This window comes from Lissotriton vulgaris, chromosome 2_1 (genome assembly GCF_964263255.1).
Source record: "Lissotriton vulgaris chromosome 2_1, aLisVul1.2, whole genome shotgun sequence".
Lineage (NCBI taxonomy): Eukaryota > Metazoa > Chordata > Amphibia > Caudata > Salamandridae > Lissotriton > Lissotriton vulgaris.
In genome coordinates this window covers 146,911,556-146,938,708 of record NC_141687.1, presented here as the reverse complement: position 1 = coordinate 146,938,708, position 27,153 = coordinate 146,911,556, and the positions used below count along the sequence as shown (strand labels likewise).

At 45.7% G+C, this 27,153-nt stretch overlaps 1 protein-coding gene across 1 annotated transcript in view; it reads right to left on the bottom strand.

Annotated features, from left to right (window-relative positions):
• CASTOR2 (cytosolic arginine sensor for mTORC1 subunit 2) overlaps positions 1–27,153 on the bottom strand; it is a 321,588-nt gene that overhangs the window by 134,342 nt on the left and 160,093 nt on the right. The window contains exon 2 of the mRNA XM_086954590.1: positions 22,847–22,917. Coding sequence (XP_086810716.1) covers positions 22,847–22,917 — 71 coding nt within the window. The remainder of the gene's footprint in view (positions 1–22,846; positions 22,918–27,153) is intronic.

The following is a 27,153-nucleotide window of genomic DNA, read 5'->3' as shown; positions in this document are numbered from 1 at the left end:
TTGCGTGACGGAGGTGGTAGGGCCCATGGAGGACCGCCTTTCTGCCCGCATCGTGGAGGAGTGTGCGAAGCTGGCAGCGTCGCAGGTGCCTCCGTCCCCCGAACTCCCGGGGACGTCCGGCGGGTTACCGCCCGCTCCGAAGAGACCCCGTGGTGAGGGACCTTCATCGGAGGCCCAAGGCGTGGACAAGGGCGCTTTCGAGCGACTTCGCGACGCCTTCCTGGCTAAGGCGACGGCGGTGCCTCCGGCGCCCTTGGTGGACCCTGGCACTTCGGGCGACGTGTCTACTGCGCCCGCCTCCCCGATCTACGACTCTCCGGACACGGATGACGACGGAGAGTCGACCCGTTCTTGGCTTCCGGCGCCTTCAGCGAAGGAGATGCCCCGAGACGAGTCGGGCATGCTGGACCCGGACGAGATCGTCCACCCCCGTTCCGCGGCCTGGGCCCCGGGGGAGACGGTGGCGAAGTTTGTCGCGGGCAGACTGCGCAAGCCCCTGGAGAAGGAGGCGAGGGGTTGCTTGCGCGGGGAATGCCCTCGGCCTACACTGGAAGGGAAAGTGGCCATGACACCAGAATTGGACCCCAAGATGGCCACCTTCCTGGCGAAATTCATGAAGGACCCCAGGAAGGGGATCGACCGGTCCTGGCGGGCCTGCCAGGACAAGCTGTTGGATGCGGTCGGGCCCGCCACGAAGATCCTCGATATGGCGGAGGAGGCCCGAGCGAATGGCACCGCCATTTCACCGGAGGTGCTCTCCAACTGGGCCCAGAGGGTGATCGTATTTTTGGGCAACGCCAACTGTGCCCTATCCACGGAGAGGCGGCGTTCGCTCCTTATCAAGCTGGATCCGAAGCTGGGGGACCTGGCCTCGTCGGAGGCAGGTGCCGTGGCCCAGGGTGGCCTCTTCGGTGAGCCTTTCATCCGCGAGCTGGGAAAGTTCGTGAATACGTTCACGTCGCTGGACAAGGCCCAGTCCAGCATCAAGAGGGTGTTCCACCAGCGTTTTTCTGGAGGGGCCGGTCGCGGCAGGGGCCCGCGATCGGCCGTGGTCAGCAGACCAACAACCGTGGACAAGGCTCCGGAAGAGGTCAGTACCAGACCTCGGCCAACTACACCAACTTCTACCCCACCAGGGGACAACGCTATGGTGGCAGAGGGTTCAAGAAGAACTCCGGACAAGGAAATGCCCCCGGTAAGTGTACTTTGCTTAGATCAAGTGCCGATTGGGGGGCGGCTGGCAAGCTTTTACGGGGAGTGGGAATTGCTCACTGCCGATGCTTGGGTTTTGCAAACTGTGAGAGGTTTCCATATAGAGTTTTACGACCAGCCAACTCAGGTGAGGCCCCCGCGCCCTATGGTTTTTGCAGATTCCGACGCGCGCTTGATAGACGAAAAGGTCTCAGACTTGCTGCGCAAGGGAGCCATCCGTCTATCAACGCGCCACCCACGTGGGTTCCTCAGCAACGTCTTCTTGGTAAACAAGACAGATGGGGGCAAGAGGCCTGTGATCAATCTCAAGGAGTTCAATGGGTGGTTGGTCTACCGTCACTTCAAGATGGAGGGGATCCACCTCCTTCGGGACGTGCTCCTCCCTCGGGATTGGATGGTGCGACTGGATCTCAAGGATGCCTACTTGGTCGTTCCCATCCACCCCCCTCATCGTCGTTTCCTACAATTCCTGTGGGACGGCAAGGTGTTCGAATTCACCGCCCTACCGTTCGGTCTCTCGTCGGCCCCGTGGTGCTTCACGAAGGTCCTCCACCCGGTAGTGGAGTTTCTCAGAAGTCAGGGGGTCCGGATGTTAGTATACTTAGACGACATCCTCCTCATGGGACAGTGCCCAGAGGTACTGGCGGGACAGCTGCGTCAAGCTGTCGGCCTGCTTCAGAGACTGGGGTTCGTCATCAACGGCTCCAAGTCGGTTTTGGTTCCCACTCAGCAGATCACCTTTTTGGGTTTCGTGGTGGACTCGGTACAGGCGGTCTTGAGCCTGCCGGGTCGGAAGGTCGCAAAGATACGACACCTGCTCCGGCAGACGATCGCGAAGGATCGTACGTCACTGCGCCATGTCGCCAAGGTGGTGGGTCTTCTGTCGTCCTCCATCCAGGCGATTTTCCCGGGCCCGCTGCACTACAGGGCTCTTCAGCGCCTGAAGGCGCAGCATTTGCGCCGTGGGATGGGTTACGATCAGTGGGTCCCTCTCACGGACGAAGTGAAGGAGGAAATGTCATGGTGGCTGTCTCACATGGAGGCATGGAATGGGCGAGCGATCTTCGGTTCGGCTCCGGACCTGATCATAGAGTCCGACGCCAGCAGGTCGGGCTGGGGCGCCCGGTGCGGGGATTTTTCCACCGGCGGCGCCTGGTCGTCAGAAGAACAACAATTGCATATCAATTGTTTGGAGCTCCTTGCGGGCTCCTTCGCAGTTCGCTGTTGGACCAAAGATTCAATTAAGGCTTGTGTCCTGCTGCGGATGGACAATATTTCGGCGGTCCGGTATGTGAACCACCTAGGAGGTCCTCGGTCCCGCGCCTTGGCGGACTTAGCGAAGGACTTCTGGGATTATTGCCTGTCTCGTCACATTGCGGTGACGGCGGAGTATCTGCCAGGCCAGTGCAATCAGGTAGCGGATTGGCACTCTCGACATCTCAGGGATGCCAGCCAGTGGAAACTGGATCCGGGAGTCTTCAGGTGGCTACACTCCCTCTGGGGCCCCTTCTCGGTGGACCTCTTCGCGTCCCGTCTCGACCACCAGCTGCCGCGGTTCTACAGCTGGAGGCCGGACCCTCTGGCAGAGGCCACGGACGCGTTCTTGCAGGATTGGAGTCGGGAACAGCCGTTTGCGTTTCCCCCGTTCTCCATGATCATGCGAACGGCGGCTCAAATACGCCGCCAGGGTGCGGAACTGGTGTTGGTTACACTGCTGTGGAGGTCTCAAGTATGGTTTCCGGTTCTTCTGGAACTTTCTTGGGATTTTCCAATCCTACTCCCCCTGTTTCCTCTGCTCCTGACGAGCCCGGATCAGGAACCTCACCCTCTCGTCATGCAGAACACTCTCCGCCTCGTGGCGTGGAGGCTCTCAGGAGACGCTGGACGCTCCCGGGCCTTTCGGGGTCAGCTGCGCACTTGCTCTCCAAAGCATGGGCCGATAGTACGACGAAGCGTTACAGATCCGCTTGGCTTAAGTGGATGCGTTGGTGTTTACGAAGGGATTTGGATCCCATGGTCGCCGGCCTTGTTCCCGTGCTGAATTTCCTGGCTCATTTGGCCGACAAGGGTTTAGCGTATAGGACGATCAATGCTATCCGGTCGGCGATTTCTGCGGGCCACGATAACATCGATGGCCATCCGGTAGGGGACCACCCTTTTGTGTGCCGGCTTCTGCGAGCAGTTCGCCTCGCACTGCCGCCAGAACCCAGGTACTCCGTCCTCTGGGACGTCAATTTGGTTCTGAATCTGTTCCTGTCGTGGCCAGCGAATTCTTATCTGTCTCTTAAGGAGCTCTCGGCGAACTTAGCCATGTTGTTATGTCTGGTCTCTTGTAGGCGCGTCTCGGACGTGCGCGCGCTGGATGTTTCTGCACGCATTTTCTCCCCGGATGGGGTTACCTTTACGGTGGGCCGACGCACTAAGACGTCGTCGCGTTCCATTTCTTATCCAGCCTTTACTGACACTCCTAAGTTGTGTGTCGTGCAATGCCTCAAAGCATATGAGGACCTGACCTTGGATCTGCGCCCTCCGGGCGAGCGTCAGTTGTTGATTGCCCTGCGGAAGCCACACAAAGCTGTCTCCTCTCCCACTATTGCTCGGTGGGTGCGTTGGGTCATGCAGGAAGCGGGCATCAATACTTCTCTCTTTGGAGCACACTCCGCCAGGGGGGCCATGGCCTCTAAGGCATTCTCGGTGGGTGCTCGTCTGGAGGACCTTCTGCGAGCGGCAGGCTGGTCCTCGGATTCCACCTTCAAGAGGTTTTATTTTAAGCCGGTGGTGGATTTGGCTCAGTTGGTGGTAAGTAAGCTTTAAACTAGCATAATCTGAAGCCTCCGGTCCAGACATAGAATCGAAATTTGCCTAGCTTACGTAACGGTAAGTTTCAATTCTATTAAGGACACGGAGGCGAGGATTATCCCACCCGGGCTACGGTGGTGTCTCTACCCACCCGTATGGCAGTAAGTAAAGCGTTTTCCTTTACGTTGTCGGTACTGTGTTGTTCACTGAATGCTCCTCGCCTTGTTGTCGCATTTTCCTGGGCCACCTCGCTGATGCTGTTCCTTTTTTTGGCAGGCAACGACGGTGCTAAACAGGACCAATGAGGCTTAAGCGTGATCTGCGCGAAGAAAGAGGAGGAAGATGATGGGAAGTCCGGTTATATAGTGATGATGGACAGAGACAAAGGACTATGGACTATTATTATAAGCAAAGAGACTCTTGGGAGTTGTTGATTTTTTGTTGAACATTACGTCAATGCTTTATGTTTAAAGCATTTTTTGTTCTTATTATATCTTTTCCTGAGCTGCTGTGGTTTCTTTATGTTAATAAAGCGAAGGAAGATATAGCATAATCCTCGCCTCCGTGTCCTTAATAGAATTGAAACTTACCGTTACGTAAGCTAGGCAAATTTCGATTCTGCAGGCAACACTTTGGATACAGTTTTTTCAAATTTTCCCGATTCATTGATTGAGAGAATTCTTTTGGTCACATGGTGTGATCACTTGATGATTAAGTTCACCATCCCAGTTTCTTCTCCCAAATGGAATGAGACGGGTAGGGGTGCAGATAAAGGGGTTCGGGTCATCAACAATATGGATAAGACAGAGCTAGCATAATTCTTGAATTTATCTCTTCCAATATTGACCGGGGAAGTGAAAGTTATAGCAGGAATTTTTTTTATTTTAGATTAAGGTTGGACCCAATGAACTGGATCCCCTTAGAGTGGTTAAAAGACAGAGATACTGCCCCACAGCCAGAGAGTACTCTTCCAAACTTAAAGAACTCAAAAGAGCCCGCAGGAGACAGGAGAAAATCTGGAGGATTAATTATTCTCCAGATGAGAAAGCAAAATATAGGAGGCTTTTATTGGCCTACAAAGTAGAAATAAAATACGAAAAACAAAGTTTTTTTACATCCAAAATCAAAACAGCAAGTAAATCCTCCAAGGAATTATTTCAAACAGTGCAGATGCTCCCTCATCCTCTTGACGGTTTTACCGTAGTTCCCTCGCAAGATTTCTGTGACAACTTAGCTAATGTTTTTAAAAATAAAGTATAAACAGTATATAAGACTTTTAAGGGAGATGTCCTTTCAGCATCTGAAGTCACTGTCACAAATGAGAATATCTCTTCTCTGAGTGTTTTTCCATCTCTTTTAACGGAGGAGGTGATCCACTGATTTTATGGAATAAGCCTGGGGCCCCTGTAGACTCCTGTCCTGTAGACATCTTTCATGAGTTGGCTACTGTCTTAGCTCCTGCTCTTACAGTTCTGTTAAATAAGGTCATGGATGTGGGCATCTTTCCTGAATGGCATTATATTTATTTATTATTTTGTGAAAGGCTCAATGTGAGGATGTGCAGCTTCAAGGCACTTTTGAAAGCCAAAACCCATACAAAAAACACATAGAAGTAGGACTACAATTCTACATCAACTTAGAGGCAGTTAATAGCCTAATTGACAACTCCCACTAACATAGAAAACACAGGAAACAAGGGAAACTAAATTCAGCTAGTACACGCAGCATTATCAGTATTCAATAAATTGCTTTCTAGCGACTGCTAAATAATCTAGATTTAGAACACATGAAAACATGCCTTTGAGTTCTTCTGACCTTCTCTAAAAACCAAGACTCCTTAAATTTACGGAAATTTGCCAGGATGGATAGTAAGAAACTGTGACTGTTCTTGCTAATCGGAGGCACCTGGCCACGTTCTCATTACCAGTGTCTTCAACTTTAAATTTACGAAAAGATCTAAAATAAAGTTTGTATATGTAGTTAAGAACAATTTTCTTTTGTAGGACTCACAAAGAAGTAAACCTATGTAACACGAAAAAAGCATGAGCAATGCTGAACTTATAATAATGTACACATGTGCCTCAGACTTAGGAAGGACTTCAGAATCTGAGGATGTGGAATGAGGCACAAGTCAAGTTAGAGGAGATCCCAAAACTTGATGGTATTAACAACAATAGCCGGTGCTATTAATGTCAGTGAGCCGAATATCAAGGCTACATATTCCTGAATCCACCTCAGGCCTCTTTAATCCACTGCCAGACACTCCCTTCTCACTCTTCTCACTCTTCCAGGTTTCTGCTTTCTCCATTGGTGACAGATTGTCTGTCTTTCTCTTCCTCCTTATTTCCCCATTGTGTGTATTTACATTTCTTGCTCTCTGGAAATGTCTGATGAGGGAAAATAATTAACAGTCACCAAAAATGAGTGCTGGTGGTCCCTACCGGCAACCACCGGCTCAATTTAAGCATTGGCTTCACCAAGGGTTGTTGAAGTATAGAAAAGTCAAGAAGGTGGATTTGGTGCATGATTTGACTATGTGGCGATCCGGTCCCAGTTTCTTCCATGTGGTATTTTCCATGTCCCAATGTCTAGTGACCGTGCGAGACAAGAACTCAAAAAAGGATGCTAATAAAATAATACATTTAAAGTACATGCGATTGGAAAATTTAAACTCACCGGGGATGCTGCACCGGTGCGTCTTTAGTAAATTAAGGGCATGGAGAATAGACAGGTAGCATGACACTGCAAAATACCCATTGGTATCATTAACGCAGAGGTAAATATTGAAAAGTCAAATAACACTGAACGAAGTACACAGTGTACCCAATACTCGAAGACATTGTTTGACATCTATTTGTACTTCAAAGTGGACAAATGAGTTGGAAGCGCTGTGGGCTTCAATGTGCAACTTCCAACAGAAGGACTCTGTGTGAAGAGCATCACGCTTGAGGGTGGCACCTGGGCATCTCTGCCCATCCAGCTTTAACTGGGCAACCTGGAGGCTCTGCCAACCTTCATGGGCCTAGCTGGCAGGCTACCTGAGAGGAGAAACCTTATACACATCCACCTCTCAGCCGAGCATCCAACTGTTCATCTCAGCAGGCTAAGCAGATTTAGTTTCTTGAACAGTTTATTCGTCATGCAAATTACCCTAATCTGGACAGGTGCTTGGAAACAAACCAAAGGAGAGAAAGCAGGTGTTCTTTATCCTGAGTGGGGCAAGTTCACTGATAGATCAGAGAGAGAATCAGCTTGAAAGAATAAATGAAACATATATTACTGTAAGGAACTGGTGACTGAGCATGCAATATTCTCTGTATCGACACCAGGGTCCACTATGACTGATAAAGATGCTGGACCGAATAGGCACTATGCACTATTTCGCAAAAGCAGTCAGATTTCTCCTGTAGTCCCTGCTGCAACACACATTGACTATGAGATTGTAGTTCCACAGAGAAGGAACAAACACAGGGTGTTATCTAAGACACACTGACCAGACATACAGGAAGGGAAGAGTTCTAGACACCACTAAAAGTCCATCCCAAGAGTTCACTACTCACCTAGCCAGCCTTCTTTGCAGAACTTACTACTTGCCCTTTTTGAGCTATGTAACTCACCATCTAAGCTTCTATCCTAACCATAGTTGCCAACTGGCTTCAAATTATGATGCTCGTTGTCCTGTGAGTTATGTCCTTTTAGCCAGCACCACTTTTTGCCACCACCACATGGAAAATGGAGGGCAGGTGGGCGGGGGAGCACACATAAAATGGAGCCTGGGTTGGGGGAGCATACGGACAAGGGGGTGGGAATGCAAGAACAGCAATGGAGGTTGGGCGGGCAGGGGAGAAGAAAGGAAGGAAGGGCAAGGGGAGAAACAAAGGCGTGAAAGAGGAACACAAAGTACATGAAGGAGACAACTGGAAAACACATACACTATCATACAGTACGTAACCAAAGAGAAAAAAGAAGAGCCTGAAAATGGAGCAGTGGGCACAAGTAACGGACCATGGGAGGGACAAACATCAGAAGAGGAAGGAAAACCCACAGCAAATGACAAATAAGAAGTGAGAGTGTCAATAAGCGAACCAGTGGTATGGAACTGGTGGCCTCTAAGCCCAGTAAGGTAAGAATATGTCTCACAACAGGCAGCGCATGCTCAGTCTTTGGAAAGGCTCATAAACGACTAGACAGAAACAAGCTCCTACGCCAATAAATCACGCTGCCTGTTTAAAACAAACATTTGCAATGCAATAGGTCTCGAATTTATTCAAGTTTGAGCTATTGACATTGTAAATGGTAATGCCTTTTAGTAATGTGTTTCCTTTTATAACATAATTAAAAGGCATTGTTATTTACAATATTAATAGCATCATTCTTTGCAAATGCAAAGAATGATGCTATTCTATACTATAAATAGCCTTTAAATAAATCAGTGTCCCTCGAGCTTAAACTGCAGCATTAGGTAGTTTAGGGTCCACGCCTTCCTCTTGTAAACCATCTTCAACCTTCCTCTCCTATCGGACATAGTGCTTAGAACTCAACCTTGCAATGAGTGCTCTATTGCGTGCGCAGGGGTCAAACTGTATAAATTGCAAGTGAACATGCCTGCCACTGGGCTCTGGTGGGAGTGATGGATAAACTTTTGTTCTTTTTATCCCTTTAGTACCTAAGCCATGGATGTATCTCAGCGAGTTGAGCAACAAAAGGAAGTGTTTGTATGTGTGTATGTGCATGTGTGTGTGTGTGTTTATGTACGAGTGTCTGTATGTATGTGTGTGCATGTGTTTGTGTGTGTACATATCTGTTTGTGTGTGTGTGCATATGTAACACAGTCCCCTGAACGATTCTATACTATAAATAGCCTTTAAATCAATCAGTGTCCCTCGAGCTAAAACTTCAGCATTAGGTAGTTTAGGGTCCATGCCTTCCTATCATAAACCATCTCAAACCTTCCTCTCCTTTCGGGCATAGCGTTTAGATCTTAACCTGGCAATAAGCGCTCTGTTGCAGCACGAATTGGTGGGCGCAACAGATATACAGAACATATTTTTACATGCACGTGTGGAGACGGGCAGTCACGCCAAAGAACATTATGAGTTAATCAGGGTAAAGTTTGACCCCAGATAAAAGGAGGTTTCTAACACGACTCAGAACATTGGCATCATATTTTCATATGTTAGTAGGGGTCAGGGTGACATATGTCATTTCTTATTTGCGCAGGTAACACCAGAGCGAGCCCAACATGGGCGCTGCACTGCTAGGCAACACCTAAAAAGGGCTGTGACACCATGGGAGGCATCACCAGTAGCGCTAAAAGCCCTACAGCCAAACCCCATCTATTTTATACTCACGCAAGACTTGCAGAAAATAAAATTAAAAAACAAAAAACTTGTACAAAGAAACAAAGACGGAGATCTAACATATACAGACCTTAGACAACAAGCGCCCATCTGTGTGTGTGTGTGTGTGACCACCAATGTACGAAACAGTCCGGATGGGCTGTACAAAAAAATACAGGGCGGTAACAAAAAAGCACAAAGGCAAAAAAAGCAACAGGGCGGTAACCATAAAGCCCGACTCCCAATCACAAGCCAGCATTTACCCTTAACTATGACACCAGCCAATTGAAAAATTGGACAAAGAAACAAAGACAGAGATCTAACATTTACGGACCCTAGACAACAAGCGCACCTCCGGCCCTTCTGTGTGACCACCAATGTACGAAGAAGTCCGGCTGGACCGTACAAAAAAAAAAAGGCGGTAACATAAAAGCACAAAATCCAATCAGAAAATAGTAAACAAGCTACCAAAGCTACCCCCTACATCACTGGAAGCAAAGATGGCGTGGGCCAGTCCAGATGAGCCGTCCCAAAAAGCGACAGCGTTTACCCTAAACTACGATGTCAGCCAATTGAAAACAAGGGCGTGGCTTAAAGTCCCCTTCTAAAATATCGATTACTATAGCTCTCGCAGAGTGAGCAGCGCATGTGTGCTGCAACTCTAGGCGAGACCTAAAAAGGCTAATTTACTTACAGAAACCACCCACTGCCAGCTCTGATGGAAGGCAGCTGGTCTTCATTTCTAGAAATATAAACGAGATTTGTTTTTCTATTGGGGGTATTACATTTATCATTTCTAAAGCCCTGTGTTTGTGGAGTTGAAATGTGCCGCAATCGTGTAGCATGTAAATTAAATAAAAAAGATTACATACATTTAAAATATAAATTCTCTTTCTTTTCATTTGCCGGACATCAAGGTGCATAAAAGCATACATACTATGTATAGGGTCTAATGTGTTAATACTGAATAACCTCCTTCGCATTTTATCCTCCACCTCTCCAGTCCACTCTCTATCCAGCAAACTATAGTCCTGCCTTTCTTTCCATAACCTTCAAAAACATGACCCCATTTTCCTCTTAACTACATTTTTACCACACAACAGTGCACCGGTGCAGACAGTAAGCAGACTTGTACCCCCTCAATTATGTCTTTTGGAGGTAGAGGTACTCTGCAGGCCCACTTTTACATTATCCCTATGTGATCTGGATTCCAATTGTGGATCGGAGGGGCTGGTGGCTGTGGATAAGAGAACATGTTCTGTTGCAGGGGAAGCGGTTATCAAACAGGTACTGAGGCTATGCAGGGAAAATGGAACTGCTTTCAATGTGGCTTTGTCACCCCCCTTTGTCACTTAGAACATGTATCAGGCATTGATTTGAAGCCACATTTGATGTAACGCATTATCACAAGAACACCTTCAAAATCCGAATGCTTTGTGACGAGAGTATGTGCGCTATTGAGGCAAGGACTGGATGTAATTTTGATGTAATGGATTAAAAGCAAAACATAATTCCAAGGTCCAGAGTGCAGCTCTAGACTAGAAAGAGAAGAAATACTATTGAGGCCAAGCAATATACCTCAGGGTTACTAAGGCTGACTTCATGAAGTGCAACCTCATTATGTATGTTTGCATTCTGCCATTATGTAATGCTGAGAAATTTGTTTACGACTTTTCTGCTGCAACTGAAACTGTCTCAAACAATAACACTCATAACTGTGCTTCCCGTTTCCATGACATAAAAATGAGGGCAGCGTTCACCTATTTCCGAGCAGGAACTGAAGGGCGGCCCTGCCTTAGCTCCTGGTGACAATGCCTTGAAAGCAGTGGTTAATTTGTAAAACTCGTACGGCTCTCGTCAGGAGGCGGTTTCTCCTGTCCGCGACACCTAAAACAGAACCAACTACTAACCATGAAAGTGGGGAGCGGGTGGGCGTAATGGTCAGAGCTGCTGACTTCGGCGCTGGGGAAACAGGTTTGAGTCTCGGCGCTGGCTCAACATTCTGTGATTCTGGACAAATCACCTAAACTTGCCGTGCCTATCATAAATGAATGACTGGTGCTCATAAAAAGTGCTGGTGTTGATGACTTATATTAACCACATCGCTCCTACAGGAATTTTCCTGCTGTGCTGCTTGTTTATGAACAGGGTGTGGTCGTGACGGAACCATTACGTCATCAGCACAGCTCAACCGTGACTGATGACGGAATGGTTCCGTCACCAGCATCGAAGGGGTTAAGCACTGCTTGAGAGAAGCCTCAAGGCCAAGAGACCGCTCCTGATGCTGCTATCCTAGCTGAAAGAAAAGAAGCTGGGTAATCTTCTGCCTCCTTTTTACCCTGAAATTCCATTCCTTACTATCAACGAAGTTGTCTGGGAGGAACCTCATGAAAGGAAGGAGGATGTCTCCTCTAACACTAGAAATGGTAAGTGTTGCTGAGATCAAAGAAAAAGTATTGGGCTCACCTGAAGGGGTTACGATAGAAGCGTATCACGCAGCCGCAAGACTACTTTTCGTGCTACCAGGGCAGTGCCAAGCACTTTCCCGCTCAACCTCGTTATGTGCAGGATACAGGCCTACTTAGGGTTCCTAACTGCTGCTAGTCCAACTTGGAGAGCATTCGGGGGCATGAGAGGCTTGGGGTGTGAATTCAGTCTCAAACACTTGGTCTCTGTCAGCCTAGCTCGAGGAGGTGAAATCTGGGACTTGTAAATACTGTGTTGCTATTGATCAGATTGGCATGGTACTGCTCATGTTATCAACTCCCATTCTTTCCAATTTGGAAACATTTTATTCCTCTAACAGCATCTCTGTCTTGCGCATGTTGCCATATTGATTACTGGACCTTTGCTGATTATTGCCCTTCCGCATACAGTACCATGCTGCCCCTCAGCAGGGCTAGAGCTGTGTACCTGCCAAAATGATTTAGTCCAAACTAGAATTATAATGTGTGCACCAATCTGCCAGAGTTTCTACTCATCACACTACTAGGCGCAGCACTCCACGACAACAGTACCTCTCACACGATACGACACCTAAACACTTCCACATAGGATCACAACAAGCACCACACTCTGCCAGCCACACACTCCCCATGGTGAAGCATGCTCTCCATCCAAAAAAGCACTCAGCGCCCTCAGTGAGTGTATTAAGCTCTATAAAAATGCTACAGTGCAAACAGAACTTCTCTTTGAAACAGCAAATGCACTAATTACTTAGCACAGTCTTTCTCCCATCACCTCTGTACATATATTAGGCCTTCCTACATTATGGCTAATTGAATTAATTAATCACTTTCCTTAGGGTTTGCCCCCTGAGAGCTAAAATGAGCTATTGTTACCGCCCCCACATTTAAACATCCATAAAGAGATCTCCTTTAGACAGGCAATTACGATTCTTTTGCTATTCCCAGAAAATGCGGGTTTGGGCAGTAGGGGTTATAGACCATTGCCTCATGTTTAGTGGCAACGTTGCACTCAGCAGAAAACACAGCACTACCTGACCAGGGAAGTGTGGGCAATTAAGTACAGAATTTCAGAAAATCTAATACAATAGGTAGTAAAGCTCTGTCCAGGTGGTGCAATGAGTATTTATTAATTTATGCATTAGTAGTTTTTATATGGCGTTGACGAAATTGTAATGGGTGACAGAACCCATCTGGATTTAAAGGGTGACAGACTCTTTATATATGAACAGTTTCAGGAAAAGAGTGGAAAATATTACATATCATATGGTATATAGTAGTACAATATTCCAAACATATGATAAAATAGAATGAAAGAGCCACAAAGGATGAATGGAAGGAGCAGGGAGAACAGCCTCCTGCAGGAGAGGACCCTTTTTAAAAACAGCAGTGATCGCAAAGTTATTGCACAGGTGAAAGTGGTGCTGAAATAGCAGGCCTGTCTCCTATTTTTGTAAAAATCCTAGTAATATGGAACCATCCTGAATTAGGAGTGAATGGCATCCTACACCGTAGACGCACTTCCAAGATGGATGGAGTTGAGTCGTTACGTTCTTAGGTCCTAACGTTTCAAAGAGAAGGTTCTGATTGGGGTGTTGCCTGCCAGAGATGAAGTTTCTGAGCATTGTAGGAAGAGTTTCCAAAATCATGGGTTTATGTTTAAGGATGCTCCTGTGGGTGGGCCTTCCACCGAGTACAGAATTTGCGAGATGGGGTTCAACATTCTGGAATCCATTGCCAGCCTGGCAGCCGCATGGTAGGCAATGTCTATCACCAAGTTGGGTAGCATTTGTCTGTCAGTAACGCCAGGGAACTCCTTGAGGTCGATGTGTGCTCTACTAATATGTTTGTTTTGCTATGTGGCTTTGGGAGAAGCTAGTGAATTTTTGGGGTTTCTAGGAGTAGGGAGTTTCCAGAGTCGAATCCCGATCGTCGAAGAGATTGGAATACTACCTTGAAATCATGACGCAGGTTTTGGGTCTTGATCCCACTGAGAAGTTTAAATTGTGCCTACTTTGCCATTGTGTAGATGTGCGATTATAGTTTAAGTTTTCTGTTGAAGAAAAAGAGCGAAGTTGAGTGCATATTAGTACTGTAAGCGAATTGAGGCATTTTTCAACCATAATCAGGCCATTAGGAGTGAACTGCAGGGGGAACACTATATTAAGGATACACTTTTTGTGGCGGAATAAAATGCAGTCGTTTAGCACCCTTCGAGCAGGCCACTTTCAGATAGAGATGGGTTATTCTGCATAAACCTGATATGAGATCTTAGAACAACTGTGAGTGGAGGTCGAAGGCTGAGGGTAAAGTTTGAATATGGTAAGAAAGAAAAAATATCCCTCTGGAACTCTTTGTTGGATCGTCGAATGTTTACAGAGGATGTTGGACACTTTTATGAACTGGCACCGGTTTCGTAGGTATGATGAGAGCCACCTTGTGTCATTTGCCCCATTCTATCTTGGCAGCATTTCACTAGAGTGCTGTAATTAACCAGGTCACAGGCTGCTAATGAGTCCAGTTGGATAATGTGACGCGAGTCACATTTATCTAGTATATATCGGCATCATAAATGCATTTTAAAGTTGATTTGTGGAGGTGCAGCCTGACCTGACACCTGATTGGGCATCGTCTAGAAGTTTGTTTTCCTTAATAAAGTACTTATTTGTATGGATACAGGTGCCACTTATAGCATGCTGGGTATATTCTATCGCAAACAAACACATTTATGTTTTGTCTACAACAATCCTCTCCTCTCTGGGTTCATCCAACAGATCTAAGCTTGCACTGATCACAGCTTCCTTGGATGACCTTTCTGTGCTTTAAGCAATGTCATACCCTGCACGCAACTGTGTTGTGCAAATGAAGTAAGACAGTGCCGGGAAGACGCAATACTGGTGCGAACGGTATAAGAACTACAACTTTCTAAGTGTTCAAAAATAGGCCGGCCTGCAGAAATGTAAAAGACGCAACAGGCATGTCGGTATCTCTGAGTTAATTTCCAATGATGGCCAAAGAGTTGTGCGAATATTGGTTGTGAAAGTATAAACTGGATGCATTTTGTTGGGGGGAAAAAACTAAAAACTAAAACAACTAAAATGTCCCGAAGAATGCAACAACCAGAGCACATAATTTTTTATTGAATTCACCTTCTTAAGGAATAAATATGTCCAGGTCTCTTATTTTTCATTTATATCGTTCATTCCAGCAGACACCTTTATCACCGACGCAGATCGTGTTTGCTATAAAGAGCTCTGTGTGAGTAACTCGTATCTAGTGTTGATTTGTTAGCAGGACTTTTTTTTCACAGGACCTTTTCAATTTCGCACCGGTGGTCCACAGAGTCGATTGCTGTTGATTAAATGGTCAGGTTGGTTTAACATCCAGCAGTATTTCACTGCTACGCCAACGCAAGGTCCTTCTCTGGATGGAGATTTCATCTCTCAAATCGCAGAAGCAATTTCTGCTCCTGGTTCATTCTCTAACAACACACAAGCAATTATTGGCACAATTATTGCTACGTTCGCGACTGGTAGTTTGCCTGTCCCTGCAGATCTGCCCTGGCTCGGCTGCGGTATTGTATGGGCCCTAGTCAGTTATTAAGAACAAAATGGCTTCTCCAGCACCAGGGTATTCAATGACCCACTTAATACTCTAGAAAACTTCAGTAGAGAGACTACTGGCAGATTAGCACTGAGGTCCATGCAACTTGTGCAATATCTGCATGCAATGTGAGAATGAGGATCATGAATGGCACCAATAGGGTTAAACGGGCCCTAAGCATTCTGGGTGCTTTTACAGACCATGCCAGATGTAGGGCCACGTGTGTCAAACAATTTTGCATTCGAATCGGTAATTTTGGCCATTTGCAAATGTAAAATAGACTATCAAGATGGAGGAAAGGCTTTGTAGTCGCAATTTTAGTTAATAAGAAAATAGTGATTACCTAAAATGGCGACTACAAATAGGGAGTCCCTATTTGTGATCCCCTCAGCATATGTACCAAGAATTTTCTAAATGCAAACTATGCATTTATGAAAAGGCTATTACCATCACCTCTAAGTTTATGGTAACCATGTGCAAATTTTGAAAAAGGCCATGTAGTGCACACATGCCCATGGTGCATGTGTGTGCTTTACATGTGCAAATTTTATTTTCTGGGGGGCTTCAGGGGGGCTTCAGGGGGGCTTCAATGCCCCCGGACACCCTTGGCTTTGAATTACCTAATTTTCGATTACCAATTAGGTCATCGCAAATTAGCTAATGCAAAACTATTCGTAGAACGAATGGAGTAGTATTACCTAATGGTGATTACCTATTAAACAAATAGCTATTTGGTAATATTATGGATTCGCTAAATCTTTGGCAATTCTTCACCCTCATAGCATTCTGCGATTACCAAATAGTGACTCTGTACAAATTGCTATTTGGTAATCCCAAAATGCTTTTTTGAAACATGTGGCCCTTAATTCCTATCCTTCCCAAAGCTGCCCCTTCAGGGCTCACCATTGCCTAATCTCTAACACTCAGTGAATATTAAGGTTCTAGTTCTCCTACAGCTGCCTACGAACTCCCTTGACCTACGTAGCATGGCGAAATCTTCATGGAACAATCGTGAACTGCATTTGTGAGCAAGGAATTGTAGGTGTAGTATTCGCTGGGTACTTGTTCTCCTCCCCAAACCAGCTGGTGCTGAACTAGTAATCCGGTTCCATGGCAGGACCAGACTAGAAACCAAAATCAACCCTGGCAAAAATGTTCATAGCAGCTCCACTCTGCAGGAGGAATGGGGACACGGCTGGGTCATGTAAGCCCATGCTGCTCTGAAAGCAGCACCCTAGCTTGCAGACTACCACAGAAATGCTGGGAAGGACCAGTCTGGCCGTGGTTCCAAGCCACCAATTGAATTAGACCGCTGCAAATGTGGTCTGCGCCAAGAGACAAAGTAATACGTAGATGCTGTGCTATATAAAGACACATTATAGTAAATTAATGAAATTCAACCACCATCTGAAGCCCGTGGTCATACTGCTGACCGCCACCGTCTCTTAAAAAGCAGGGCCAGATCCAAAAGGTGGAGTCCGCAGCACAATGAATGGGGTTTTGACAGAATAGGAAACACAATAAAACAAGAGTATCACGGAAGATAATTAAAACGATGGAAAAAAATCTCCAACAACCAACCAACTGAAATCAAACACGTCTGCAGAAGAAGCTGAGAATAAATGATTAGCTACTGGTGGGACTCAGTTACCAGCAGTTAAACTGTGTGAGAGGAAACCACTCAGTGCACAATTTGTAATAAATAAAGTGCAGAGGTAAAAAGATTTTCTTTTGAGCCTGCTACCATGGTTCAAAACTCTGCGGCTCGCCGGATGTTGAATCGTCCCAAACCCGCTTCGATTGGAACGGGTCTGAGCAATTTGCACAGTCTCCGGGTGAGGCAGAGAATTGCGTCCAAAGCTCTCGGCTACTGTTATAAGGCATTACCTAATGCTGGCCGGCGCTGTCTTCAGTCACTGGTCAAACCTTATGTGCCCGCGAGGCACATGAGATCATCTGAAGCCAAACTGGCCGTTGTTCCTAAATGTACAAAAGTCAGGATCGGAGCCAGCTCGGTTAGCTACCTGGCGCCTAAGATCTGGAACAATTCCACAAGCTCCTACTGAAACTTCTTTTAGGAAACAGCTAAAAACCTGGTTTTTCATTTCTTGCTCTTAATTTTCCAAAACGTGTTACATGCACTTACCTCACTGGAACAGAGAGCTTAGCGCTGAGACACTTCATCTGAAGTAGCCAAGCTCTTTACAAATTGTCTTATTATTTAGCACTTCTGAACGCTGGGTCTCCCGAATACCAAGGCAGTCGTATTTTGATTCCATTTCAGCCATCTTTCTTCCATCACTTTAAAGTCCCTATCTGCTGAGCACACTCTTATAGATTTTTTCTTCTCCGCTTACTCATTTGTCAGTGCTTTTATATCTTTCTCTTCCTCCTTCTTTCTTCCTTTTCTGCCTTTCCCTTTCTTTTTCTAGGTCAGAGGCTGCAGATATAAAATAAGCCCTGCTTCCCAAAAATGAGTGCTTGTCACCCAAAAAATGTGGAAACTGCGAAAAAGGAAAATGTGTGGGGAAATACTGGTTCTTTAAACCAGCTCTTCTCTACACATTTTATGGATGAGATAAGATGTCCTTTCATAATGTAGGACCGCATTTTCATTCCTTCTGGTTTGAGGTGGCAGTTCTGGCACCTGTACTGGAAGCTCTGTGGTGAGGTGGAGTGAGTTTAAAGGTACCTGCTTGTAACTGGTTTAACATGTGTAGATGCTGTGATCAGTGATAAAGTACACCTCAGTTTATGGTGCCTTAACGCCATCAGGGAGATGATGTAGTCTGCCTCACTAGACTACCGCTGTCTAGAAATTTGTGCAGCACGATAGGAAACAAGGAGGTGATGCTGCTCTTCCTACTGCCAAACACTAAAGAAAAATACATTTTAAAAAAGAAAGCAACCTGGAGCATGCTTAAATTGCATCCTTCCCAAAAACTGTGCTGGGCGTTGATAATATCTGCCAACGTTGCGCATTTATGTGCGGCCAATATACACACCAAAAAAGGGGATCGTTAGCTTAACACCTTCAGTGCAGCGCAAATTTTCGCGCTGTGCTGAAGGTTCTAAATAACGGGCGTAGCCGTGACGGAACGGTTCCGTCATAAGCGCAGCCCAACCGGCGCTCGTGACGGAACAGCAATGACAGCATGGCGAGTCAATAAAACAATGTACAACTTTCCTGCGTTTAAAAAAGAAAGACAGGCAGGAAACACACTGACTTCTGTATGTACTTATCTGTAAAAATGAAAAACTGGGAGCCTTCATTTTGATATACACGTTACTGACTGCTGGGCTGCCTCCTGTGTCCAGATCCCACTTACAATGCTAAATATTTGGCCATGGTGCTTTATTTTTCCTTTACTAACTAAGAACTAAACTAGGACTCATCCCATTGTACCCTGAAATAGGAGGACATTCTAATACGGAATCCCAGAAATGTATGGCTCCTCTAAACCCCAACATCTGGGGTTCAGGACATGCAAAACAATACAAACCATTGCTCAGAGGTTATCAAGCTAACCCCCTTTCAATAAACTCCCCTGGTTCCTCTTGAGGAGGGTCCATGCAGGCTCCGTAAAAGCATGGATAGTGCAGTCCCTAATTTCCTGACCAGTTACGTACAAGGATACTCCCCTCTTAGGACCTTGAGATTTTAGTACCCTACCTAGGAAAAATTGTATTTCAGCACCTCAGGCAGGGGTCAGGAGTGCTCAGTTCCTGGCCCAGTCTATGACAATCTCTGCCTGTACTTGTTATGCTCCTCCCAATCTGCCAAGAAAGTAAAGACCAACCTAGTAATCCCTTGTGAGCCTTGGTTTGCGAATGCAGCAACAACAGAAAGTGCAAACCAGGAGATCATTCAAAAACAAACACAAAGGTCTTATCAGACAGAATTAATCATGCATAACTCATTCATTTCTTGCCATGACTCCATGCCATCTCAATCAAATTATGGAACATATATCCAAAGGCGTACATGTAATGTAAGACAGTTTAGTATTTGAATTGATGATAACAAATAACATTGACCAGTGAAATTGCATGACTTATTTCCATCCCAGTAGATGATGAAGGGTTTATACTTTCTAGCACACAATATTCAAATGACCCTCAATAAGTTCTTTAAGCGCAGGTCTTTGAACAGCGGGGTCAGGTGCATGCTGTTCCACTCCTGCCACATCAAAGTCCATCAGTAGCGAGCAATCCTGTGCAAAAGAAATCTGCAGATGAAACCAATTTGATTGAGCACAAACTCCAGATTTGAAACATAACACAGTGGCTGGGGTTGCTTTCGCATGATGTCCAGTGAGGCGGCACGGGCTGCACCACCCTACCGTAACACATGTTAGGGAGACCACTGAATAGGCTAGCTCTAGCCTTGAGTTGACAATAACCACATCTACAAGTTGCCAATGGCACCAACTTCTCAACTACCATCGACCTACAGAGCTGCAAAAAGAGGTCTTTTAGACCGCAGGAGCTGGAAAACTGGGCGGCCGCCATCAAGCAATATCCTCCAAGTCTTCTCTTTCATCACTGTACATTTTCCAAAGAACTGTGGCAAGGGCTCCACCAGTAGCATCTGCGAGTATTTGTGGTGAGTGTCAAACAGATTAAATTTGCTTTAGACCAGGCTACTCCATCCATTGGCTCTTGGGCTACTGGTAACCCTTTGGCCACCTGTAAGTAGCTCTCTTGTATGCAGCCCATCCTTCTAAATGTGAAACTTTTGCTTGGTGGAATTCATATATGTATACCAAATTACAAAGTGTGCATTCAAGACCAAATTTGCATACTTTCAGAACTCCTAAGCAGATATTTGGAGAAAAATGGCTGAAATTCCAATGTATATTTAAAGCTGACAACATGCTGCTTTGGGATAAAGAATTAATACTGTTATGTCACGTTCACCCTAATACCCTATTTGGGAATTATGTTACTGCAGCCCTGAAACTGACATGTTGCTGTAACTGCACTCAGTTTAGTACACCATTTCACAAAATTCTCAACCTACCAAATATCCTTACATGAGCCTTGAACGCCCCATAAAATTGACTCGCAGCATGTTTGTGACATTGCCAAAGCTTCTGACTCATATATAGCACCTTCAAAATTTAGCACATTATTAAGTCTACATGTCTAACATTAAATTATATTTCATCTGATATCTGCTTTCAAAGCATCTAAGGAAGCTTGGTTAGCCCGATAATGGTTTTAGGAGAACAGGTTTGCTTTTGATGTATAAAAACAACAAAGCCAGCCCAAATCCCTCTGGCATTACTACCATGCAGTAATGCTGCCAGGTGCTAAAATCCCTCAGTGCCACCCTGACGGTAATGATATAATGCGGACGGCTTTAATCAGGTGCTGTGGTTTCCGGCATTAGCACTAACTCAAACATTAGTTCACACACACTCAGCACTTTCTCATGGTCGCCTGGTTTTAAAATGGTTCCTGTTTTTTTAGAAGCAGCAACATCCACTGCTTCTTAGATGAAATAATATTAGGAGTTTGTCTCCCTGGGAGAATATTGCTCATTTTACTTTAGTGTTAGCATGGAAGTTTAGAAGTCTAATGATGGATCTCTGGGAAGGTGTTTCAATCTTTTTTACCAGCATTCAAAGGTGTAACTCCGGTGGGCACCCTAATAAGTGTACTGTCTAGTAAGTAGTTGGTTACAGGTGCTTTCAGTTGGGTATGGTGAGGTGTCTGTCGGATTTCACCTGGGATTTGTACACACACACACACACACACACACACACTCTCTCTCTCTCTCTCTCTCTCTCTCTCACCCGGTCTCCTCTCTGGTTTGAAGTTTTAAAAACCTGTTGGCTAATTTGCAAAAAATTGTGTTTTAAGCCCCCCTCAAGGCAACCCTGCTTTCTCTTTCCACTGGCCTTTAAGACCACTCATGCCCTGCTTCTCATGTATGTATTTTGCCATGATGTGCCAGAGTGATTGTTCGGTAGATCTGAAGCTCACACACCCACAATCTTAACGACCAATCTAGATTCCGACCGGCATTGTCTGCTGTCGAGCTCGAAAATGACTTCAATCTAACTAAGGGCAAGGGGTCGAATTGTAGCTCATTTATTTACGGTGGGTTTGGTTAAATATGGATTAAAGAATCAATTCCCAGCTGGTTTGTCTAAGATATGTAAACTTTAACACACAATCCTGCAAGCTCACTTTCAAGATTACTTATTGAGGGCCCGTGTTTTTGCTAGAGTGCCTGAATGACTTAGTTTGTGTAATTAGAGTCGTTACGTGGTTGTCCTAATTTAGGCTGAACATCCATCCTGTTATGCATCTAAGCCAATGAAGGCTCCACCCCCATCCTGCTACGCAGATAAGCTCCATCCTGCTACGGAGCTCAGTCACATAGAGCTCCACCACCATCCCACTATCCAGTTCTGCTGTTGGGTATGCAAGTCTATCCGTCTGCACTGTATTGAGATTTGAGATTGCACATCCTCCCAACTAAGCAGGCCTGCTACTCAATGCTGCACTGGAGTTCAGTTCCTCTGCCCTGCCACTAAAGGCTGTAACCGCCTTCCGTTCCGCAGTGCTTCTGCTTCACGTTGCAATCCTACCGCTAAGGCAGCCTTGCCCTTTGAAAGTTACTACACAAAACTTCACATGGGCTGATCAAGGTTTCCCCATCTCTATGGAGGCAACACTTCAATCTGATAAGCAGCCTTGAACCTTGAGTACTCATACACGTCCTCCAACAACGCATTAGAACTTGACGCGGCTTATACGCCCAACGATGCAACCACCTCCTTCCAACGGAGCAGTACTACAGCTTTAGTCAGTTGATATTGTACATCGTGCCACCCAAGTGGTCTGAATGCTTCTTGTTTCAAGGCTTTCCTGGCACACAGCTAGAATGTTTGTATCTGCTCATCCTTCCTACTACACAAGACTGTGAATCTCTGGCGCTGGCCAGCTCTCCCACTTGCGGTTCATGACCAGCTGGATAACCAATCCTGCCAACTGATGCTGCTCACCTTTCGGCCAAAAAACACTCCCTGCAGGTTGGCCAACACATCTTTCTCACTATTCATTCCGTAAACTGTATATACTTCCTGCCACCTCCGCCCTGCCCTTTTAGGGTGCTTATCGCTACTGCTGCACAGCCTTGTTACTGGATAGGGTGCACCCTGCTCCCATGTAGCCCTTCTTGCTAATACTGCATGTCTCTTAGTACTCAGCTGTGAGGTTGTAAGATATCCAATACTAAGGCCACACGTGATCGCACATTCATCTCGCCACACAACTATGATCACTTAAGACTTCACATCCCTCTGACTGAGCAGCACTGCCACTTCAAGCTAAACCCCCTGCCCAGGAGCAACATGTAATTACTGTTTGCAAAATGCTTAATAAAAGGAAAATGAGAGCATCCTTCGGCCTTACCCAAAAAGCCTTCTTCGTCTACGATGATTGTGTAGTCCTCTGGAGTCTCAGTCAGGCTGAAGAACTTGCACCTTGGGATAGGAAAAGCAAATGGAAGTTAGCTCCAGCAGCTGACATTTTCGAACACAGAAAAGTTCAATCAATGTGAAATTAGAAATTCTTTGGCCAGATGGTGTTAAGCTCTACATACTGCACGACAAACTCTAATGAAATACAAGGGAATTGATTACATTGGCATTCAAGTCTACCAAAGCTGAAAAGTTGCTTGCTGCATAAAACAAGCATGTGCAATACAATAGGTCGCGCAATTGCGAGATTTTGAGCTATTGACATTGTAAATGATAATGCCTTTTATTTGTGTTTAAAAAACCTGTATTCATAAAAGGTATTATTATTTACAATACCAATAGGTCAAACGTTGTAAAGTGCGAGACCTATTGCATTTCAAATGCTTATCCTGATTGAGCGGGTTTCTAGAGACCCGAGACCCACCCAGAGCAGTAGTGGAGCAGCCCATTGCGCACACTGGACACAGGTAGTCATTACAAATGCTTTTTAGAATCCCCCCTGAGTACAGGTGAGCAACCCACAGGCATGCACCGGATAGCGTCCAGCAGAGAAATGCAGCCACAATTAATGTGATTTAACGACTACTCTCTAGCGACAGAGCAGCAACATACAAAATCACACGGGTTACGGGCAACCAGATAGTCTGCAGCCACAACTGCCGTCTGTTTAATACACAGACCAGGGTGCGAGACCATGTTTGCCTTTCTTTCATGCAAATATCTAATTGGTGGGACTTCAATGTGTGGTGTTTTCAACCACACACCCAAACAGCGCTCTTGATTAAGTTACTGCATTATCACATCCCCTAAAGTGCCCAGATCATCATGCCTCACAACATGCGGTCCACATGTTCATTTAACGCTGTTACCTTGGTTAGTTGTTAAGGTCATGTTGAAATAGATGATGAAGAGGTACGCAAAATGACAGTACAGTGTGCACCCACGCCACACACAAACTTCTGACTTCCGTGATTAAGAAGGCGGAGCCTTTCCTTTTAATGATTACCCCATTCGCGGGACACACAGAGCCTGACCCTTCCAGGCACAGCTCGACTATTTAAAAACAACCTGCGTCGACAATCAAAAGAGCGCCGACTGAGTATCTGAGCAAGTGATGCCACTGTCCCGCTCTTCATTCTGTCCTGGGGTGGGCATGTCCACAAGGGTGCTGTGCTCTGCAAGGAATAACAAGGAGAGGTCGCCGTTGCTCCACTCGAGCTCCTGCTTGACGGCGGCCCGGACCTGCGCTGCTCGCCAGCAGAGTGGCGAGCGTGCCCGCGCCGCAGCTCGTCAGCAGAGTGGAGAGCGTGCTCATGTAGGAGTCCGGATGGGCGGGGCCTAATGGAGACAGGGAGTGAACATGAAAGCCTCACTTTCAATAGAAAGCGAGGCTTTAGCATAAAGTGTGATGTGCGCCAAAGGAAAGCATAGGCGGCGCTTCCACCCCACTTCAGAAGTCAACATGACGACAATAGATCTCGCAGAGCGTGCAGTGCATGCGCTGCAGCACTAAGCGAGACCTAAAAAGGGCCTGCAACCCTGCCACATAACCCTGGCAATGGCCTGTGAGTTTCCAGCTCTGCACTGCAGGAGGTTAAATGAAGCATACACAGAAAGACTCTGCAAACTCTGACTGGCTTTCCCTTCTGGGTGGATTCTCATTCAGGATCTAGTGTGGCAAGGAGATTGTATTCTAAATACTCACACCAATTTAACTATCAACTGTGATAATTCCTAAGCTTCCCAATATAAAAATTGAGGTTTGAATACGTGTCTGATGCTGGCACAATGAAGGTGCAAGTACAGGAGTTGATGCTGGGTGCACGCATGCCTGCGGAGGAGTCTTTTACTCACTCTGGGACACCTGGATGAGGCAAGCAGAGATAGATAAATACATTTTGCACTAAATTTATGGTTGAATGATTTCTTCCTATAGAATTCTCCAACACCCACAGATTTCTAGTGTGATGAGATGACTTCAGCTACAAAGAACCAGGTGTCCTCTAGCTCTTTCACCCCACACTTTTTTAAAAGTCTCCAGATAATCAAATGATAAACTTCTAATTTGCTGAATTTCTTTTTATTAATTCCCCGTTCACAATTAGTTATTAGAATGTTGAGTGAATAATAGTTATGAGTAAGAGTTTGATGTTGCTCTAGTGTATCTCCTTCAACTACACATAGAAACCTGGAGACGTGGAAGATGCCTCTACAGGGGAGCCATTGGGATGACCAGTCCCTCTCATAGAGATCTGTTTGATTTCCGGCAGCTGGAGCACCTAAGCTGAGGGAAATCTGTGTTAGATTACCAGGACTGTTAATTCAGCTGTGATACTAGTTGATAACTACCCAGAAGCAACAGAGAGTCTTCTGCAGTCACATGCATCTTACAACCCTAGATCAAATCACCCAAGAGTTGTGGCTGGGTGAAGGCCACTCTATCTGTATCACAGTTTTACGAGGAATTAATGCTTTAGGAAAACAGTCAATGAGTGGAGCCACAAAGAGTGATCCTTGGATTCACCTCTTTTAGCCACCTCTTGATCTTTCTTCGTAAAACCATGATTCCTTTCTTCATTCTTCATTCATCCACTTTTCCCTTAACCGTGCAGCTCCATCCTCATTCCCCCATGACACCTAGCTTAATTAATTCTGGCTCTTTGCCTGTTTTTCAGCTACACCCTCCCCTGTGCACATTCCTAGGGATTATGAAAAACACAAATAGAGCAAATGTGTCACGCCATTAAGCGGGAGAGTGATAAGGATGTGTTATGTAGTCGGTGGTGTATTTTGGAGCACTATGTAGGAGCGCACTATCATTTACAGACAGCACATTTTCCACTGAAGTGGATACTAAATTTGCATACGCAAGCAGTATTGCTAGTAAACCTATATAGCGCGCAAACAAAATTGGATTTCAGCAAAGATGTATCTTTTGTGCATCACCAAGTAAAGGGTCTTTACTTTTTTTGATCCTATGAAAGAAAATCTTTGTTTCCATCACACTCCAGAATTACAAAAAAAGTGGCTCATTTGTGCTTTCCTAATTGCTAATATATTTTGAAATATGTTTACAGTTCATTTATAAGTATTTAAATGTCACTGTGTGTTAGAAAAAAACTAGCATCCTGTAGACTTTCCTTTCACTTCCTGTACCCCAGCAAGAGTGTAACCTAAACCACTTTGACAAAATCTTCCCATTTTGCAGTCAGAGAAATACAAGTAAAAACCGGTTTGGAATAAGTGGCAATTTCTCAGAAGACATAGCCTGAAATGTGACCTTTGCCTGTGAACACATAGCAAATGTGTCAAGATAAACACATTTAAAGACATCTTTATTGCTGAGTCAGCATGGGGTTTTGTGGGGTGCTGCAGCACGCCTACTTCCAATGCCTATGCACGATGCCAAACAATACTACATTATATGTTAAAATGGAACAGGGCCCAACAAAAACAGTTGAAATATGTCTTTCCCAGGACTCCAAAAATCCTTAAGATGACAGTGGGTAGATAGACAGAGATAGATGTGGGCAGAAAGGGAGAGCAGTTTAGATAGAGAAATAGAATAGACAGAGATAACGTAAATGGACAGTTCTGTTTCCAAGAAACATGGTGGTCTCAGGACAATAGAATGTTCCCTTACTTTTGGGTAGTACCATTCGAAGGGAGCTGGGGGTCTCCCGTCTTCCACAAACATCCGAATTTTTAAGACCGATATCTCTCTCGTTTCTGGACAACTGAGAGGCACGTGGGGCCCAAAAGTGGGGTCAGGAAAAGGCCGTATTAATTCCAAATGTGATGCAAAGTCTAAAATATAATTGACAGAGAGGGAGGGCAATGCTCTCCAAAGGGAATGGTACTATCTAAAAGCAAAGGGACCGGTCCAATCTCCTGAGGCAACCATATCCCTGGGGCACATTTCACGCCCCCCAGTGCATGAAAAATGCGAGGCAGTCGGTTCCTTAATGAAAAAATTAAGAATTAACAAAGCAGTGCACCCCGACACAAGGCAGAATGAGAGCAGAAACCATCTGAATTACTAATAATCGAGCAGATGAGGGATTTTAAACCCTTCGAGCTTCGACAACAACATGGTTTAATTACCCAACTGGCGCAGACCTAATAGGAAACTCCGCTACATAAGAGCCTTCCGGATGGGGCGGGTTTACGGCTGCAGAGCGCGTGCAATACTGCCTTGGATGGCAGCAGCCCATATTTTATCTGCACTACGTGTGCGTG